General features: G+C 42.4%; 1 protein-coding gene across 1 annotated transcript; it reads right to left on the minus strand.

Moving 5' to 3' along the window:
* Positions 1-2,337: 2,337 nt before the first annotated feature.
* On the minus strand, positions 2,338-4,604 carry LOC103368564 (transcription factor Sox-11-like). Its single transcript, XM_008296973.1, has one exon. The coding sequence runs from the start codon at positions 4,534-4,536 to the stop codon at positions 3,340-3,342; it is 1,197 nt and encodes a 398-aa protein (XP_008295195.1). The 5' UTR covers positions 4,537-4,604; the 3' UTR covers positions 2,338-3,339.
* Positions 4,605-17,912: the final 13,308 nt, after the last annotated feature.

Raw genomic sequence — 17,912 nt, forward strand, 5'->3', positions numbered from 1 at the left:
CAACCACAAAGAGACAGAACACTGGTATAAAAGTGTGGCCGTTGGGTTCTGCTCTGCTGACGGCTGCTTTCTGTCGATTCTCCTCACATACTCAATTCAGCCTCCTGATAATCAGCAGCAGTTGTGAAAACAGAGCGAGCTCGCAGTCGGTGACCCCCCTGAACCCTCAGACTTCCACTCCAGCTGCAGCTTTGCATCATGGGTAAACAGGGGCAGTCTGGAGGCAGAGATCTGCAGCTCAGAGACCGACGACTTCGCCTGCAGACCGTCGGGTGAAAAGTTAAGCAATGACTTCATCCCATCGACTCAAAGTCCACTTACTGGGTTTCTGACCACATCACGCTGCAGGTCTCTCCAACAGATGGAGTTTGAAGATCATAGACCTGCTGTCCAGGTGCTTCTTGGGTACTTTGGGCTTCTGCAGCTTCCTGATGCAGCAGAAAGCTCCACAGTGGAGTTCAGACTGACATGAAAGGTTTAATATTTTCCAACAGGCGTCTTCTTTTCTCTGTTTTTCTCTCCATTCTTATAAAATCTTGAATTTTCAGCAATTAAAACACAAAATCTGACTCATTTGTCTTTGAATCAAAATGGTTGTGGCTCCATTTCTCCCTTATTTAACATGACAGTCACTGATTAAAGTGTTTGTTGAGTTAAACTCCACAAAGACTACTAAAGAATATTTACATTTTTTTCTTTCTTTGTACATACTGTTGTGGAAAACGTTGGATATTAACAGAATTTACTCACTGATGATGTCGATAAGCAACAAACTGTAGGAAATGGCTTTCTGTTTTATTCACGTTTCAGGAGTCCAAACAGGAGACGACACCATCTTTTCTTCTTGTTTTTAAACTGTTCACCAGTAAAAGTCAAAAACTTGAGCTAAAAAGTTGAACAAGTGAAATAAAACTACATTAGTAAGTACCACGTGTGACTTCAGAAAGGTACAAAATGTGACATAAAGTCAAAATTATACCACACAAAGTCACAAATAAGGGCTAAAATTGCATGTTAAGGTTAAGTCAAGATTAATACGTTAAAAATACTGAAGTATGAGATAAAACTAAACAATGTGGGTTAAAACCTCAAGTACATAATGAGCTCCTTTGTGTTGTTTTTCCTGAAGCCTCCACACACTGAGTCTTATGAAACATCAGCAGTTTACTGTCTTAAATCTGCCTTAATCCCAGTTTACTGAAGTCTGAACGGTGCTACAGGCTGCAAACATCCACAGTAATCTGATTTATCATCAGACGTCTGGACGAGTCGTCTGACGCTGACGTGAAGCCCATTAGCAGCTCGTCCTGCTTCGTGTGAAGGAAGCCGCTGGTTTTGTTTGAGGTGTGAAAAAGGAGCATTCAGTCCTGTTTACAGGAAACATATTCAAAGGTCTCAGAAGGTTTTAAATTGGCTCAAATTTAATTTCCAAAAACTTATTATGTTGTCTAAGCTGCTGTGAACAACTGAAGGAAAAAAAAGCAAAATTAAGATAAAAGTCAAAACATGGATATAAAAAGTGAAAAGCTGAAAAAAACCCTTACATAAATAAAATAATTAGACCGTAAGATGAGTTTAAAGTGGAAACCAGGAAATAAAATGTGCTTAAACTTTAGTTCTGATATTTATTTATTTAATGCTTTATAATTTAATGTTTACTTCAGAGCTCCAGTGTCGCCACTGAATGAGCGTTTGAGGGGAAACTGTTTAAAACGATATAAGCTGCCTTTGAAAACAGTCAAACCAAGAAACTGAAGGAGATTAAATGTGTGCACGCTTTTATCGACTGATGAAGATCATGTGAGACGAGTGAAAGCAGCAGAGCAGCTCCTGGATGAACATCTGTTTTGTAAACTGAACATGAGGCTCAACTTTTTAACCGACTAGAATGAAAAAGTGTTTGTAAAATGTCCACATTTAAAACCTGACACCGTGTGATGAGTGAGAGCTTTAGAACAGAAATGAACCTCTGGGTTGAAGCTGCTCAGTAAACATCTGTAGAAACGCTTCCCACCACAGCTTTACCTGCTGATGAAGATCATGTGAGATGTCTGAAAGCTCCAGGACAGCTGCTCAACGGACCTTTAATGTGGTTTTAAAGCTCTGAAAACAGTAAGTCAGTGAAAATGTGGAAACGTAACGTGTACAAGCTCCATCTACTCAAGAGGATCATGATATGACTGAAAGCTCCAGATGGACCAACAAACAACCCCTGTGCTTTAACATTAGTGTCAGTGAGGATGTAAAAATGTCAAATGAAACATGCACAGCAGCCAATCAGAGCCCAGAATGAAACAGTGGTGTGTTCAAGGATCAATAACCAGACAGAGCAGCTGATCAGTTCCAGCTGATTTATTCAGTGTCACATACAGACTTCATCAAAAAAGGACAAGTTCACGCAGTTTCCCTTGTGCTACAAAAAAAACTCTGGATGGCCCTTTATTTTGTTTTTTTGTGTGTTTTTTTTTTCTTCCCTCTTTTCTTATTATATTGCACAAAAAATAATGAGCAAAAACAAACATGTGCCGCTGATGAAGTGATACAAAAATAAGAAGCAACAGAAAATCCAGTTTCTCTCCTGCTGTCAGGGACTCACTCACACCCAAATACACAAAGGCCTACATTTACCTATTTTACACAACATATACATCCTGGATCTGACCAGTCCTCCCAACGGAACCTGGAACGGTCTGTCTGTACATCCTTTAAAACAACTGCAAGGCATTAAAGCAAGGCAGGCCGGCTGGGATTTGAACCCTCACATGCTCAGTAACAAAGAATATTCAGAGTAACAGTGGAAGAAGAAGAAGAACAAGTGCCTGACATTCCCTTTGACTGTACAAAAATATGCCTGAAAATAGTTTCTTATTTCTGGATAGTTTAAAAAGATGAGGTATGTTTGGTTATGTAAATATCAAAAAATGTTTCCTGCCATACCTGTGCTCAGTTTGGGTTTCTAAGGAGCTGGAAAACCCAAAACACATGAAATCAGAGAAAAGGTGTTTGAAACTCAGAAGAGTCATAAAAGAGTCCTGCAGCAACACAAACCTCCTGATCGTAGTGTTCATAGTGGGTCTGGGTGGGAATGCATAGTCCGGGTCCCGGTTCAGACCCGAGCAACAGAAACTAAATCCATAAAACCCTGTTGATGTGAAGTACCGAGTCCAGACCAGACGCCCTCCGCCCCCCCTCCCCGAGCACTGAGGCCGGGCAGCAGCAGCAGCCACACCGCCCCGGTCCCTGACTGGCCCTGGAGCGCCAGAACCTCCAGAACCGGCTCCGGGGCAGACGAGGCAGATGCAAAAAATGATAATAATAATCAATAACCCCTCCGTGGGATCAATAAGTGAACACCAGGTCCGAGAAGTTGGCCTCCAGCCAGTCCCCGGCGATCATCTCGCTGAGCTCCGGGGTGCAATAATCCGGGAACTCGAAGTGGGAGCCGAGGCTGCCCTCGCTGCTGCACGAGTCCAGGTCTTTATCCACCAGGGACAGGCTCAGGTTCCCCGGGACCGAGCTGGAGGACGAGTTCCACGGCTCGGAGGAGGGGTGGAAGCCGCCCAGGAAGCTGAGGGTGAAGTCGGCCCCCTCCGCTGGGAGGTCGTCCAGGTCCTCCCCGCAGCAGGAGGAGGAGGAGGTGGAGCCGGACCGGGACGAGGATGCTGGTGAGAGGGAGGCCGGGTAGGAGGGGGTGCTGGCGCCCTGCCGGGTGATGTTCTTGAAGCTGTAGAAGAGGCGGCCGGACGACTCGTACACGCTGGTCCCCTCCGGCTCGGCGGCGGCGGCGGAGCTCCGGCTGGGCGGCACTTTGGCGAGACTGTACCAGGACGGCACGTCCTCCTCCTCCGCTTTGAACTCCCGCTCCTCCTCGGAGTCCTCCTCGTCGTCGTCTTCGTCCTCCTCCTCGTCGTCGGTAAACTCTCGTTTAACCGGCTTGCTGGTTTTAATGCTGGTGGTCAGCACGTAGCGGTACCGGGGGTCGGGGTGCTGGTGCTGCGGGAGGTGGCTGCCCGCCCTGCTGGGCCCGACCACCGGCTTGCTTGGCTTCAACTTGGAGAATTTCTTGGCGGCAGCAGGGTTCTTATTAACCGGCCTGACGCTGCTTTTCTCGGGGGACGGAGCGGCTGGCTTCCCCGCCTGAAACGCACACCCGTCCGTCTTGGGTTTCTTCTTGGGCCGGTACTTGTAGTCCGGGTAGTCCGCCATGTGCTGGAGCCGGAGCCGCTCCGCCTCCCGGATAAACGGGATCTTTTCGGTGTCTTTTAACATTTTCCACCGCTTCCCGAGCCGCTTGGAGATCTCCGCGTTGTGCATGTCCGGGGACTGCTCCATGATCTTCCTCCTCTCGATCTTGGACCACACCATGAACGCGTTCATGGGCCGTTTAATGTGGCCGGTCGCTGTTTTGCACCAGTCCGGCTTCAGCGGCACGGGGCTACACGCCGAGGCCGCCAGCAGCTCGCTCTCCTCCGGGTCAGGCGCGTCGCGGGACACGGTGGTAATGCCCGTCCCGGCATGCTCCGTGTGCTGAACCATGGTCCCGATTAATGCTTCAAACTAACCGCGGCGGGCTGCGACGATCCACCGCAGACACTGGCTGCTTTTCCTCACTGGTTCCTGTGTGTCTGGTCTCCAGCTGCGGAGCTCCGCTCAGCCTCACAGCATCTCTCGCTCTGTTTGAACCCCCAAACCGGCGTCCTATTAACCGGCTGATCATGCGCACGACGATACTAGCCTCCACCAATCAACGCTCTCCTTCTTGAACCCTGTCCCGCCTCCACAGCGCTCTCAGCCTATCAGAGCTCCAGAGCCCTCCCCGGTTTCCGCCCACCGGCGTCTGGCCGTTACCTCAATTCAATTTCAATTGATAAATCATTACAGTGAAAGTAATCGATATTTAACGGGATTTTATTGGTGTTTAGAGGCACTAAATCACAAGATCAATATTTACAAAGCCTTGGGATCAAAGTAAACATGTTTAGGCAGGAGATTTCCCTCACTAGGCGTGTTTTTCAATCGGTGTCTGCCACACTTTCCATGCAAATTCAGCCTGTGTAGACTTCAGGACTGAGATGTTAATATTCACATATTTTCATTCTCATGTACACTATATGCATAAAATGGAACTCCTAAATGCGGGAAAGTAGGAATAATGGGACTAATGCTCCATGCAATATAAAACCTTTCATGCTGTAGAGGCTGTTTAAGGATAAAACAGAACAAACTGACCAAAATGGACAGTTCTGGAAGTAGCAGCAGATTCCAAGTGAGTCTGAGGTGTTTTCAAGGATGTTTAAGAGGTCCTTGGTCCCTCAACAGGAAATGAAGTGGCTCTGCCAGTGCTCAAGGAGCTGCTGAGTGTTTTCCAGGGTGTTCCAGGAATCCTTGAAGAGGACTGAGATGTTTTTCGAGGAAAGCAGAGAGTCCTTGAGGAGGTTCCAGGAGTTTACAAGGGGATTTTTAGAGTTTCTGCACTAAACTGCTGTGTTTTCTCCCAGCATATGCTTGTTTGGTCTCATCAGACATCCCGGAGGTCCTGATAAGGATCAGGCTGGTTCCTGCCAAAGCCTGCGTGGCACTCAGCCAACAGAGGGCGTCCACAGACGGAGGCCAGGCTGTGGACTCCACTTAATGAACTCACTGCATCTGTTTGCTGCTGCCAATCAGATAGCATCAATATTCATCCCAGACTTTGACATTTAGCAATATGTAAAGTTCTAAATGTTAGACTTAGATAATTTTGTGTGGATTTTCTTGCGTATGACTGTTGTAGAAACATCCATAGTAGATATACCTGCTTTGAGACGTCCTGCAGAGTGACTCCATGGACAGGGTTTGACATTTTCATTGATTAGCTCTTTAAAAAAACACAAGATCAATTAATCAATTCATTGTCACATTTGCAGATGGCAGACAAGCTGATGTGACCTATAAAACACTGGAGGTGAACGCATCACAGTTTAAACAACAGTAAGTGAACATATCACCATTTAAATGTCCCCACATAAAACAGTACGTGAACGCACCCACAGTTCCCAGCAGTGAGCACATCACAATTTAAACAACAGCAAGAGAAAGCAGCACCAACGCATCACAGTTTAAACCCCAGCGTACACAACATAAGTTAACACGTCACTGTTCAAACGTCGGCACATAACAGTAACTAAACGCATCACCGTTCAAACATCAGGACAGACAACAGTAAGTGAACGCGTCACGATTTAAAACTCAGCAAGTGAACACACCACAGTTCAAACGTCTGCAAGCACAACAGTAAGCAAACCTTCCTTTGGCCTGGACACACCTACCGACTGTGACACTAAAATAGTTCTGTGATTTAAATGAATGAGGAGCTTCTGTTTGATTCTGCAGAGCCACTAATGTAAAGACAACAACTCTCTGTTCTCAGTCCTCGTTCCAAGAGCATGAGGCATGACACGTCTTAGTTGAATCAAGATGATTTTCCTTCAAATTTGAAGTCGTTCCGTGTAAAAACCAATTTTGTTTTGTTGTTGCTTCTCCACAGGGAACCACAGTGAGGGAAGATTACGCTGAACACAGAACTGTGGAAAAGAAAATCCACCCACACAAATGAGAAACGCCTCGTGTAACTTCTGATCGATGAAGGAATTCAGTTTTGAACAAAAACAGGACAGAAGTTGCATCGTACAGCCGCTAAAGGCCGGCAGGTTGTCTAAGGTTTGTATCCAAGTAAAGAAGTTGCTCATGAGCTCAAACTAAACTAGTCTCACAAATATAAGCAACTCATAGGTTACAAATATGTAAAAATGGTAGTTGATAAGAAATACTAAGAACCTTCAGTTCAATATATTCACAAATAAAGTATGTATGCTTATAATTGATATTGCATTATTTTATTAAGCCTGTCCTCCACTACTTTAAAGCTTATTAACATTAAATACTTCATTACGTGAACAGACTCTTCTGGTTTCCTGTAAATTCATTTAAAATTTGCACTAAGTTTGGTTGGACGCTTGTTCTGCAGATCTGCTGATTCTCTGGCAGTAAAATGAGATTTTTACATGTGAAAACAAACTGCAGCTGCTGAGACAATCACTCCTGTTAATGTGACTATTGATTACGCTGAGTTTCTGTGTGTGTGTGTGTGTGTGTGTGTGTCCATTCACATAGATGAGCTGAGCCGTTACTCAGGAATGTGGCTGTTGTTGTGGGAGCCATCACAGGTCAAAGGTCGAGCTGCTGCTGCCGAGGTGAGAACTCTTCAGGTGGAAACAGGAAGGCAGGAAACGTTATTACTAATCAATTATATGTGTGGATACCATGACAACGGAGCAGCTGCATTCTAATTGGCTGCTGGGTGTTCTGTGTCTTGTCCTGGCTGGACGAGGAAAATCAGCAGATAAGTGACTGAAAATGTATTTACATCTAAGACGGGGGGATTGTTATAGTAGGTGTGGCTTTTATACATTTGTGTGATTGTTGCGTTGCATGTTGTAGGTTTGTCATTCAGTCAAAAAACACAAATCAAGCTTTATAAAAAATAGCAGCACAGATAGAAAAGACGAAGACATAAAACAAGATGGTCGGTTACAAAACACGAGAGGAGAGGAAATCTGAAAGAAGAGTCCAGCTGAAAGTCTGTACATAAATAAAAATATACACAAATACACTAGAACAAGGTAATTTGAAGGATCAATGACAGTTGATAGATTGAAAATAAAGAACAGAACAGAGACTGGAGGTATCCAGAATCTGAGTTATGGGACATATAATTTACTGCCAGCAGTTTTCACATCAGTAAAAAAAAATGGCAATAAAAAGTGATCAGAGTGAAGCAATCACTTGGAAAAACAAAACCTTATGTAAGAAAAAGTAAGGCGTTTTCTATATGAATGTAAAAAGAGATTCAAATGATAAATAACAGACCAAATTGTTGCATTTAGATAGAAAATACAAAGGGGCCGATAACAGAGCCTTGAGGGACTCCAAATGTGGTGCTGAAGCTTTTTTTCTTTTAATCAATACAATGAAAATGACACTATATGATGAGATAACTACTGCAACACAGCAAGAAATCTCTACATCAGCACGAAGGTTTGGAATATTATTTCAATATTTTTAAAAGAATACACAACAGCCAGAATTTTCTGTAATTAGGTGTCATTTTTCTTGATATTACAGTTTAAATCTTTCCTTTTCCCATTTATACTGACACTCATTTGACACTTCAAAAAAAGACTCTTTGGATTGAGTAATCAACATTTTACAGCATTTAATGAAAAATAAATGCCACTTAAACATCTTCAAATGACAAGCATCTATTGAAAGCTTTCTGCTTATCACTGGATTCATAGCAGGAAACATACTGCAAACGTGTTAGAATTTGTGTTAAATATATAAAAATAAACAGTCGTAGTCATAAAAAATAATTAGTCTTGATCTTATGCATAATTCCACAAAATAGAGATATCTGTTAAAAAAAACAACAACTGTAAGTTGAAAAAAATTAAATAAATTAGTTCTATTTTTTTTACAGTGTAATCTGCATAACTCTGTGTTTGACTGCAAGTATTACAATGTGGAGTGACGTTACTGACTGCATGTGTACCGTCCTTTAGAGGTTCTTGTGATTTACTTGAATATTCCCAATCAGACCAACATTATGCTTCAACAGTTCAGAGGAAATCTTGCAGCTTTGCATACAAGGATGTGATGAGTTAAATTGTAATGCATGCTAATGGATTTACACACAAGAGCATAAAACTCAGTTCCAGGTGCAACAGGAAAATGTTGACAGACGAGTCCAGTGATAGAGTTCAGCGCTGACACCTACACTTTCTGAATGAAGACACATCTGGAGGACTTGCTGCTGACATTTTCTTCAAAGTGCTTTGATGCATTGCTCACTTTTTGTATTTGTGTGAAGAAGAGGGACATTTGTTCCCCGAGGATGTCTCGAAGGCAGCACTTCTCCCCAGGTTTTACCGGCTACTTAATTTGCTTTAAAGGCTAAACTCAAGAAACCCAGGTCAGGGTGCAGTAACCAGCACAGATTAATGATCCCCTGTAACACAAGTGACTGCAGCCTGACTCTGCAGAATGATTCATAACTGTGGCTGTTTTCAGGTCAGCAAATCCTCCTGGATCAGGATTGTTGTGCTTGAAGCTCGTTATTTTGTTCCTCACATGCAGCGCTAAAAACTCACAGATCTCCTCGCTCACCCCCACAGCCTCATTTAACATGTGCATGGACAGGGGAGTGCTGGGGTGGAGGGTGGTGGGTGGTGGGTGTATTTGCATCAGACACAATGGCTGCATTTTAATGAGCTCCTCGGACCCGGTGTGACTGACAATACCTTCATCGGCTGTGACTTCAGGTACAGTGTATTCAGCCAGTTTGTCCTCAAGTCGTGTTTTCTTTAAAAGCGCTGCTGCTGCTGTAATACTGTCGAGTGACGGCTGTTTTACTGCAGATTTGGGAGCATGATTGTAAAAATAGTAGTTTAGTGTGGATCAGTCGATCAAGAGTTTAATAATGTTTTACTGTAGCTGACATCAGGAGCCCATGTTAGTTTGCTTTTCCAGACATTTGCATGCTTTAACATAAATTCAACTTTTCCCCTTCGCAGTCATGACTTACAATGTTTAGGTGGCCACTATTTATAAGTGGGAAGTTACGGTAACTCCAGTATGCAGCATTAATGTGGAAAAGATCATGATGTCTCCCTTAGCTTTCTATTGTATCTCACAAAGACTAAAGGAGCTGTAGATTGTCTGAGCGAGATCACTGAAACAAACAAAAGCATTTCATATGACAAATTATCAGCTTCTCAAACATTAGCCGTATTAGCAGCTGGCACCGTAAAAGCTCCATGAACAACTCCAGATTGTTTGCAAGCTTACTAGAGAAGAAACTTATGAATGATTTGCAGTTGCACCATAAAACACAGGGGTTATCAACGGAAACTTGAGATTCCATGACAGCTCAGACGGTATGACGCATAGATATATATATAATAAAGGCTCGATGTCTCGTCCACACTGGCGGCCATCTTGGTACGGTGTGCTCGCTCACCCATAACATTGTGTTAGAGTGGTGCATGTAGTTTTTAAATTACCATAACTTGCTCAGTTTTCTACCCATTGTCAAATGCTTTGGTTTGTTATAAACGTCACAGGTGTAGTTATAACACTGCACTTATGGATAATTATGTTACACGGTCACGACCAGCAACAATTAGTATTTTAATTATTTTGTAGCCACGTTAATAACGCTTGTAAGTAACCAAAATGTTTGTAAATCCGTCAAGATTTCAGCGAGATAAGAGTATTTACGTTTGTGCAGATCACTCACCTTCCTTCACGTACCACAGGTTCTACCAGAGAGCTTCCCCGAATCAAGATGGCCGAAGGATGATCCCGTTTGAAACGCCGCCTTAAGACATCTAACCTTTATTATACATATCTATGGTGTGACGGACATCGCATAACGTGAACGTTAACACTAAAAATTAGACAAGGGCTTCTAAAGAGGAAGGGGAACATTGTGACCTGACCAAGCATGTTACCTGACAGGAAACCAATTAAACCTCTTTAGTGTATTTTAAAGAGAAAGGCAGAGCAACACAACCCCTCTAGTGCCGAAAAGAATCATCTTGAAAGGCTGAAGGACAAAACACCTTTCTGGAAATTTGTGTAACTCCGTAATGAAAGCTGTGTTGACTGTTGTTGCATTGGGGTTCTAGTTTGTGAGCTGTACTTCTTGTTTTTTAAACATAGTAAACGTAAACCAACAGCTTTGAATTTGACTAAAGAGTAAATGCCTTATTGTTCAAAGATAGTGTTGCTGTAAGGTAGTCGAATTCTGAATCATCAGATGTTTCGGTAACAATGCAAAGGAGGTGAACCCACTTCTGTTGTGTTCATCAAATGAAGAATTTCACCTAAAAACCCCCAAAACTTTTGATTTCATGCCTTCAATCAACATAACAACTTCATGTTCTGTTAGCTCGAGATGTCCCACTTCTAGCTTAGTGTAGAAACAGTTTATCAAGCTTTTCATACAAACACTGAATTCAGTCAACACAACCGCCTTCTTCGTGTTTAGTCACACGCTGCTGCAGGTTCTTCATGTAGTTCTGCATCAGCGTGTCGCACCTTCTTCTGTTAGCTCCTGTCGCTAAATAATAAAATTAGCCGGCCCCCGAGCAGCGTCAGAGGAAGGCCCGTCTCATTCAGAGGCTGCAGCTGTTTGCAGATGTGTGTGAAGGGGTCGGGCTGGTTTTCAAAGCACTTAAAGGTTCTCTGAACAGACTGAGGACAGTTCAGACTTCAACTTTAGGAGCTAAATGTTTCCGTGCTTCGGCTCGTTTGCCGACTACAATGGGAGCTGCTCCTCTCCTTTTGTGCTCCTCTTTAACTGCTGCTTCATTTGCATCTGGAGCCTCCTGCTGCAGATTAGGAGTCACAAACGGGGAGTGAAAAGCTTTATTGTGAAACCTGCAGTCGACCAGGACCTCACGGTCATAGCAGGGAATGCGAGGATTAGAGCTGCTTTCAGACCTGCAGCCGGTTCTGTTGATGTGCTGTTGGTTTAACACGCCCGGAGCCTCACTCGTGCTTATTGCGAGTATCGGGGCGGGTTGATCAAAGGAGCTGATGATTAATCAAATGAATGTTTGGCCTGATGATTTGGAGGAAATGTGGCGCTCCAGCCTCATTCACAGTCACTTCTTTAATCTGTTGGTTTGAGTTTGTGGCTAAAAACTCAAAATGAAGCAAAATTAAGTTTATATTCTGAGTAACAGCTCAAATTACTCTGGATCAGTGCGTCTATGATGTCTAAAAAACTTATTTTAAACTTATTTTATGTCACTGATTGTGCATTTTATGGGTTTGAAGTCCTGGTTTCAATGGATTTGTCGGCTTATACACACTTCTTTATTTGAAAATTAATCACACAAACAGTTGATAAATTGACTCTTTAAAACAATAACTGAACTGGTTTCAATGCTTTCATAAAGAACTTCAGACTCTGAGTTTCTATAAATAAAGTTGCTATCACTATTTAGAGCACAGTTTCAACTTTTGCAGCACTAATTGCTTTGAATGAAAACTTTTTTAGATGAATAAAATAAAGACGGAGAGAAAAAGCTGCAGATGTTCAACCTGAAGACAAACATCTGGCTGGAAACACGACAAGCTGCTGGTGACAAAAGTGACTTCTCCACTGACTGTCTCATACTTTATACAACCAGACTGCTTATACTATATATACTGACACGCACTGTTTCTGCTGTTTGTTCTGCTCATATCTTTGCACATTCTGAATGCCCTGAGAGCGTTTCCACTGCTTCTTTTGCACATCTGGCGAGTCGCTAAGCTGCATTTCGTTGTCTTCTGCAATGACAAAAGAGGCAAATGTGATCTAAAAACTGTTTTCCGACCAAAACAATTCTGGAGAAACTGTCTTTAAGGACAAATGTTTTACAGCTAACAGTGCAGATTTCAACGATCATTTAAATCATCAATCAGTTCAGCAACAGAAAACGAATCTGCAACTCTTCTCATAACAAATCATTTTTACGCTAAAATATAAAATACTTGATATTTTAATGCTTTTCTTTCTCACACGTGATGATAAACTGTGTGATCAATGATCAATACGTTTGGATTTCAGACCGAGGGTCAGAAGAAACAAGACTTTTAACTTCTAAGGAGGTTTTTTTTACTGTGGAGGGAGGAAGTGTGAAGTGCTGTAATTTGGGTGAACTGAGCCTTTAAGGTGGGACTGTTTGTTTTTGGTTCGGCAGGAGTTTTGACTTTACAAGGTGTGATAATCTCTGTGTGTGTGTGTGTGTGTGTGTGTGTGTGTGTGTGTGTGTGTTTGTGGTTCATTCATGTGCGGAGCAGCAGGGAAGCAGTTCAGATGTTATCTGCAGCACTTCGCATACAAAAAGACTGACAGTTGATTGGCTTAAACTGTGTGTGTGTGTGTGTGTGTGTGTGTGTGTGTGTGTGTGTGTGTGTGTGTGTGTGTGCTTGTTTTTAAACCTGTTCACAGTCACATCGTGAAAAACCAGGTCCTCCTAATGTAGATCATCAAATGTTAGATGGAGGTTAAGTGCGCGATGTCCTCAGAAGTCATGGAAACTTTCAAGCCTCTAATTACGCGTCCACCACAGAGCTTCATTACTGCACATCAAACACCAGGAGAGACGTCTACACGAAGCCACGAGAGCTTTAAAAGTGACAAAAACTCCCTGTTCCCACCCGCTCGTTTCAAAAACCTCCGTCCACATCAAAACACCAGGACGTATAACTGTCCTCCTGCTGGGCCTGTGGAGGACACGTCGGACCACAACAGAAGAAACGGTCTCGACTTCGGAAAGTTTCCTCTTATTTCAAATACACGGTTTGTTCCAGTTGAGGCCCAGTCGAAGCAGTAAAGCCAAACCTGATGTCACAGCAGTGCTTGAGGATGTGAGTTCACAAGAGCTGAAAGTGACGTCAAAGTGAGCAAACAATGTGGCGCTGTTAAAAAAATAAAGTGAATTTAGATGATGTTTAATTCACAGGTTGAGAAGCTGCTGTTGTGAAACTACAGCGTTGGCAAACAACTGAAGGTCAGTAAAACAGTGAGCAGCTGTAAATCCTGTACAGACGACTGAAAATAGACCCACAGGTTCCTCCATCACCATCCACACTCTGTTTGTGAGGGGTGGAGCAGGACGACCACGTTTCTACGGGACCGCTCACCTCAGAGTCAGTGAGTGTGAGTGTTGACATGTGGCCATGAGTTAGTAGAACTTCTAAAGTCAGAATGAGAAGTTCATCAAGAAAACGATAGCAGATGTGCTGCTGCCATCATCTGTTCTCTCTGTGATTTCACATTTGCACATTTGAAAAAATTCTGTTTTTGGGAGAAAAAAAAAGTCGTTTAACCTCTGAAGACCTCCACATGCATGAACATCACATTTTGTGCTAAATTAACACAATAGTTAATTTTTAAATTATGACTTTTCTTTAAAAAAAAGTCATTATTATTATTATATAACTGACCATCCGGCTCTCAGGTGAGCTCCAGGTGTTCCCTGACACACCTGCAGGACTGACCTCAGGTCTGTTTACCGGAGCACTAACGAAGCTGTGACCTGTGACCTCGTCGGCAGCCTGAGGTCAAACAGACGGGTGGCAAGTCAGGACACGAAGAGCAACACCAACAGAAGGATGGGTGGACAAAATAACAGAAACCCCTGCACCTGACAAAGACACTCGGGATGTTTCTGGTTTTCTCCGAGGAGCTGCATCGATCTGCTGGAAGGTCAGCGAGGCTCCATCAGGCCTGATCAATACTCCTGATCAGCTGATCGTCTGCAGGTAGAAGATCAAACTCACTGACCTTCACCTGAAACAAACACTAAACGAAGTGACACTTTCACTTTTTTCACTTTGCTATTGATGAACTGAGGCAGCGGCTGAATGTGTTCATAATGGAGCAGAAACATCATCAGAGAACCTCATTTTTGACTCCACTGACTTTGATTTGGTGGTTAAGCTGCTTTTAATCACAGATTAGATTAATGAAATTGTCAATTATTGCCTCATACTAACAGCAGCATAGATATGAACTGAAACGATAGATTGATATGATAAATCCTGTACGGCTGCCAAAGAGGCTGACACGTTTATTGATGATTTTCAGGGACGATGAATTCAGCTGTTAAACACCATCAGAGAGTTTAGTCAGATTAACTCAACTGTTCCAGTTTACTTCATGTAAATATACAAGCAAAATCTATATTTGTTTTTCAAGATTTTCTTTTTTTGTCATAACAATAATCCTAGTTTAATCTAGACTCACTTTTTATGATTCTTTTCTGGTATCGCAGCGTGAAGAAGCTTCTGAAACTAAAATTTACTGAATAAATTGTAGCAATAAAATGAAAAAAAAAAACAAGATTTGATAATTGCTAAAAGAAAATCTATTTTTTTCTTTATCCCAGAGGAATCTCTCACTGTGAAGTGTGCAGACGTTAAGCCTGAGTCGTCCTCCCAGCACCGCCTCCCTCCCTCCTCCCACTCCTCCCAGTATGATGCTGGGAGCACTGGGCTGATTAGCGGCGGAGGTGGAGGCGGTGGGCGGTCTGATGGATGTCTCCCCTCCATGACGAGAATTCAGAGCAGCCCGGTTTCCGCGACGACCAATTATGTGTCGGGATTGGGGGTGTTGGGTCGGTGGTGAGGGGGGGGAAACGTAACCTTGAATTTATGTTGCCATAGCAACGGGGCCCTTCATGCATTATGGATGATCAGTGAAATTCAAAACCGGCTACATGACGACGGGGTGGGGAGCCATGTGTGTCCATGTATGTGTATTTATGTATATTTATCATTCTGTGTATGTGCATGTCTACATATAATCATCTTTTATGTGTATAATTATGTATACATGCTTATGTCGTTGTGTGTGCGTGTGTGTTTGTATACGTGTGCAAATACATGTATGACTGTGTATACGTGTAATGGTTAACCTCTTCATATAACATGTATACAGACATGCACAGACTGGATCACAAATGTGTTTACATGTACACTACATGCTAACATTTTAACAGCAATGCATTCACATCACAGTGAAGTGCTATTTAATTTTCTATAAGAGATTTAAAGGATAACAGGTAACGTTACCCTGTTGAACCTGTCTGCTGACTGTCTGGTTGAGTCAGAGTGAAGTAATTCCTTTTAAAAACATTTTATTTTCAATTGTGAATGAAGTTTCTTGGATTTGAGAACATTAAAGAAAGATCCGGGTTGGCTGTAATTTAAGCAAAAATGTTCTTTTATAAGAAATGCTTTGAGAAGAGTTGTGGAAAATGTACAGATTATAGTTCAATATGAAAATTAGGGTTTATTACAAAAGTGTGCGGAAAAAATGCGACAATTCCTAATTATAATGACAAGTGTGATCATAGATGCGTTTCATTTTTCTCAGATAAGATGATTGATTAGTTCTTACAAGATTTTTTTTGCAACTGAAAATAAAATTAGATTCTATAATTGCTGAAACATCTTTATTCTTCTAAGCCTCCATTTAAAGCTTTGATGTAAACACCACAGAAACATGCATCAGCTGAAGAAGACCAGTGTATCATTAAATGTGTAAAAATTAACACCATGGCTTGATTAAATTAAATATTGCTGCCATACAGTCAAGGTTAAAACAGCCGATAATCTAAATGATTAATTCAAAGACTGTATATAAAAGATGGGTCTAACGTCTGTATCTGAGAAACGAATCCAAGGTTGAAGTGTTTTTAAACTGCAGTCTTTCTAACAGCCAGCAGGGGGCGATTCCTCTGGTTGCAAAAAGAAGTGTGACTGTATAGAAGTCTATGAGAAAATGATCCTAACACGAACTTGATTTGTTACCTCAGTGAACATTTTCCAACTGAGTATATAGTCTCAGTCACTAGTTTCAAGACTCCTTTCATAGAGCATGATGTTCATTTTGTTAATTAGGATGTTATTTACAGTTAAAGAGACAATAAATCCGGCTATGTTTAGGGCAGGGCTGCCTGGTAATGGACAGGTTGCTACCATGTCACTGTCTGTAGTGTCCTTGGGTTTTTAGTCAGATCCACTCATTACGCATGTCCAGTTTAAAAAAAACCCCAATGGAGGTTGTCACAGTGGTTGTTTTTAAACAGTACATATAATAATTATAAAACAACAGCAGCATATATAAGCTGCTAGTTTCTTATATTTATAGCTGACAAGACCCTCTTTAGTTTGAGTTATTGATCAACTTGTTTCATGTGGAAACAAACTCTAGACGTCAGCCTCCATGATCCAGAAGGCGCAGCTCCAAAGGGGTTAAAACACATTTAATATGTCTAATCAGTGACTTGACTGGAGTTCTCTCACCTGCAAACATAACAGGAGAAGCTGTATTTTGGTAAAGCCTTCAAAAAAATGAGGAATAGCGGTGGCCCGAGAGCGGAGCCCTGAGGCACTCCATGTTGTAACTGGGATTTATTATAATAATGCAGCACTTTGGGATTTATCCATTCAGAGCTTCACCTTCGATACTCCCCCTCTGATGCCACTTTGGAGCCTTGCATCACCATCAAAAAGGTCATGTGACCGCTTTCCAAGGCATGCTGGGAGAGCTGCCACATTGCCCCGTCCTCCACAGCAGGGGGCTCACCCCTGCTCCCCCTTTCTTCCCTGTCATCGGTGACTCCCCGCTGAGGTGGGACCTTTATTCAGAGCTTTGAAGCCTGGCTGTCTGTGCTGCTGTAGAGACGTCATCGTGCAGTAAAGCACATAGATGTGGTTTTTGAACAGATCAGCTCAGACTCTGTTTATCTGCACAGTTAGTCCACCAGGAATAAAGCTCGTCCTCCGTCCGCTAATGATTTTAAATGGCTCGCCTTCCTCAGGCTTCATACTGTCTGTTTCATTTATTTTCACTGATTCGTCATTTGATAAACAAATCAGCATAAATATTAGATAATTCCACAATAAAAAGTATTTCTGCACCTCTGTGTAGTAGCGCCCCCTGGTGTATAGACGCCAGCGTGTATGATCTATGTCGTTACAGGCGAATACACCATGCTCACGTATAAGACCTCCGTAGCTTCACACATTCAAATAAATTCAGCTGCATTTGTGGATTAGAAATTGTGGTATGGTCAGCAAATGGAACAGTTATATATTTTACTAGGCTCACTGTAAAAGCAAATGGTTTATATACAGATTATAAAAACTGAATAATGTGTTCCTCCAACCTCACAGCTCCCTCTGTTCACTTCCACATAATCACTTTACACTTGCAGCCTCACTGCACTGTATTATTACTGCGCATTGTGTGTGTTGTTACTTGTAGCTCGATTTATGGCTGCCAATGTTGCACTGCAAAATCACTA

The sequence above is a fragment of the Stegastes partitus genome, unplaced genomic scaffold, assembly GCF_000690725.1.
Source record: "Stegastes partitus isolate 25-593 unplaced genomic scaffold, Stegastes_partitus-1.0.2 Scaffold1174, whole genome shotgun sequence".
Lineage (NCBI taxonomy): Eukaryota > Metazoa > Chordata > Actinopteri > Pomacentridae > Stegastes > Stegastes partitus.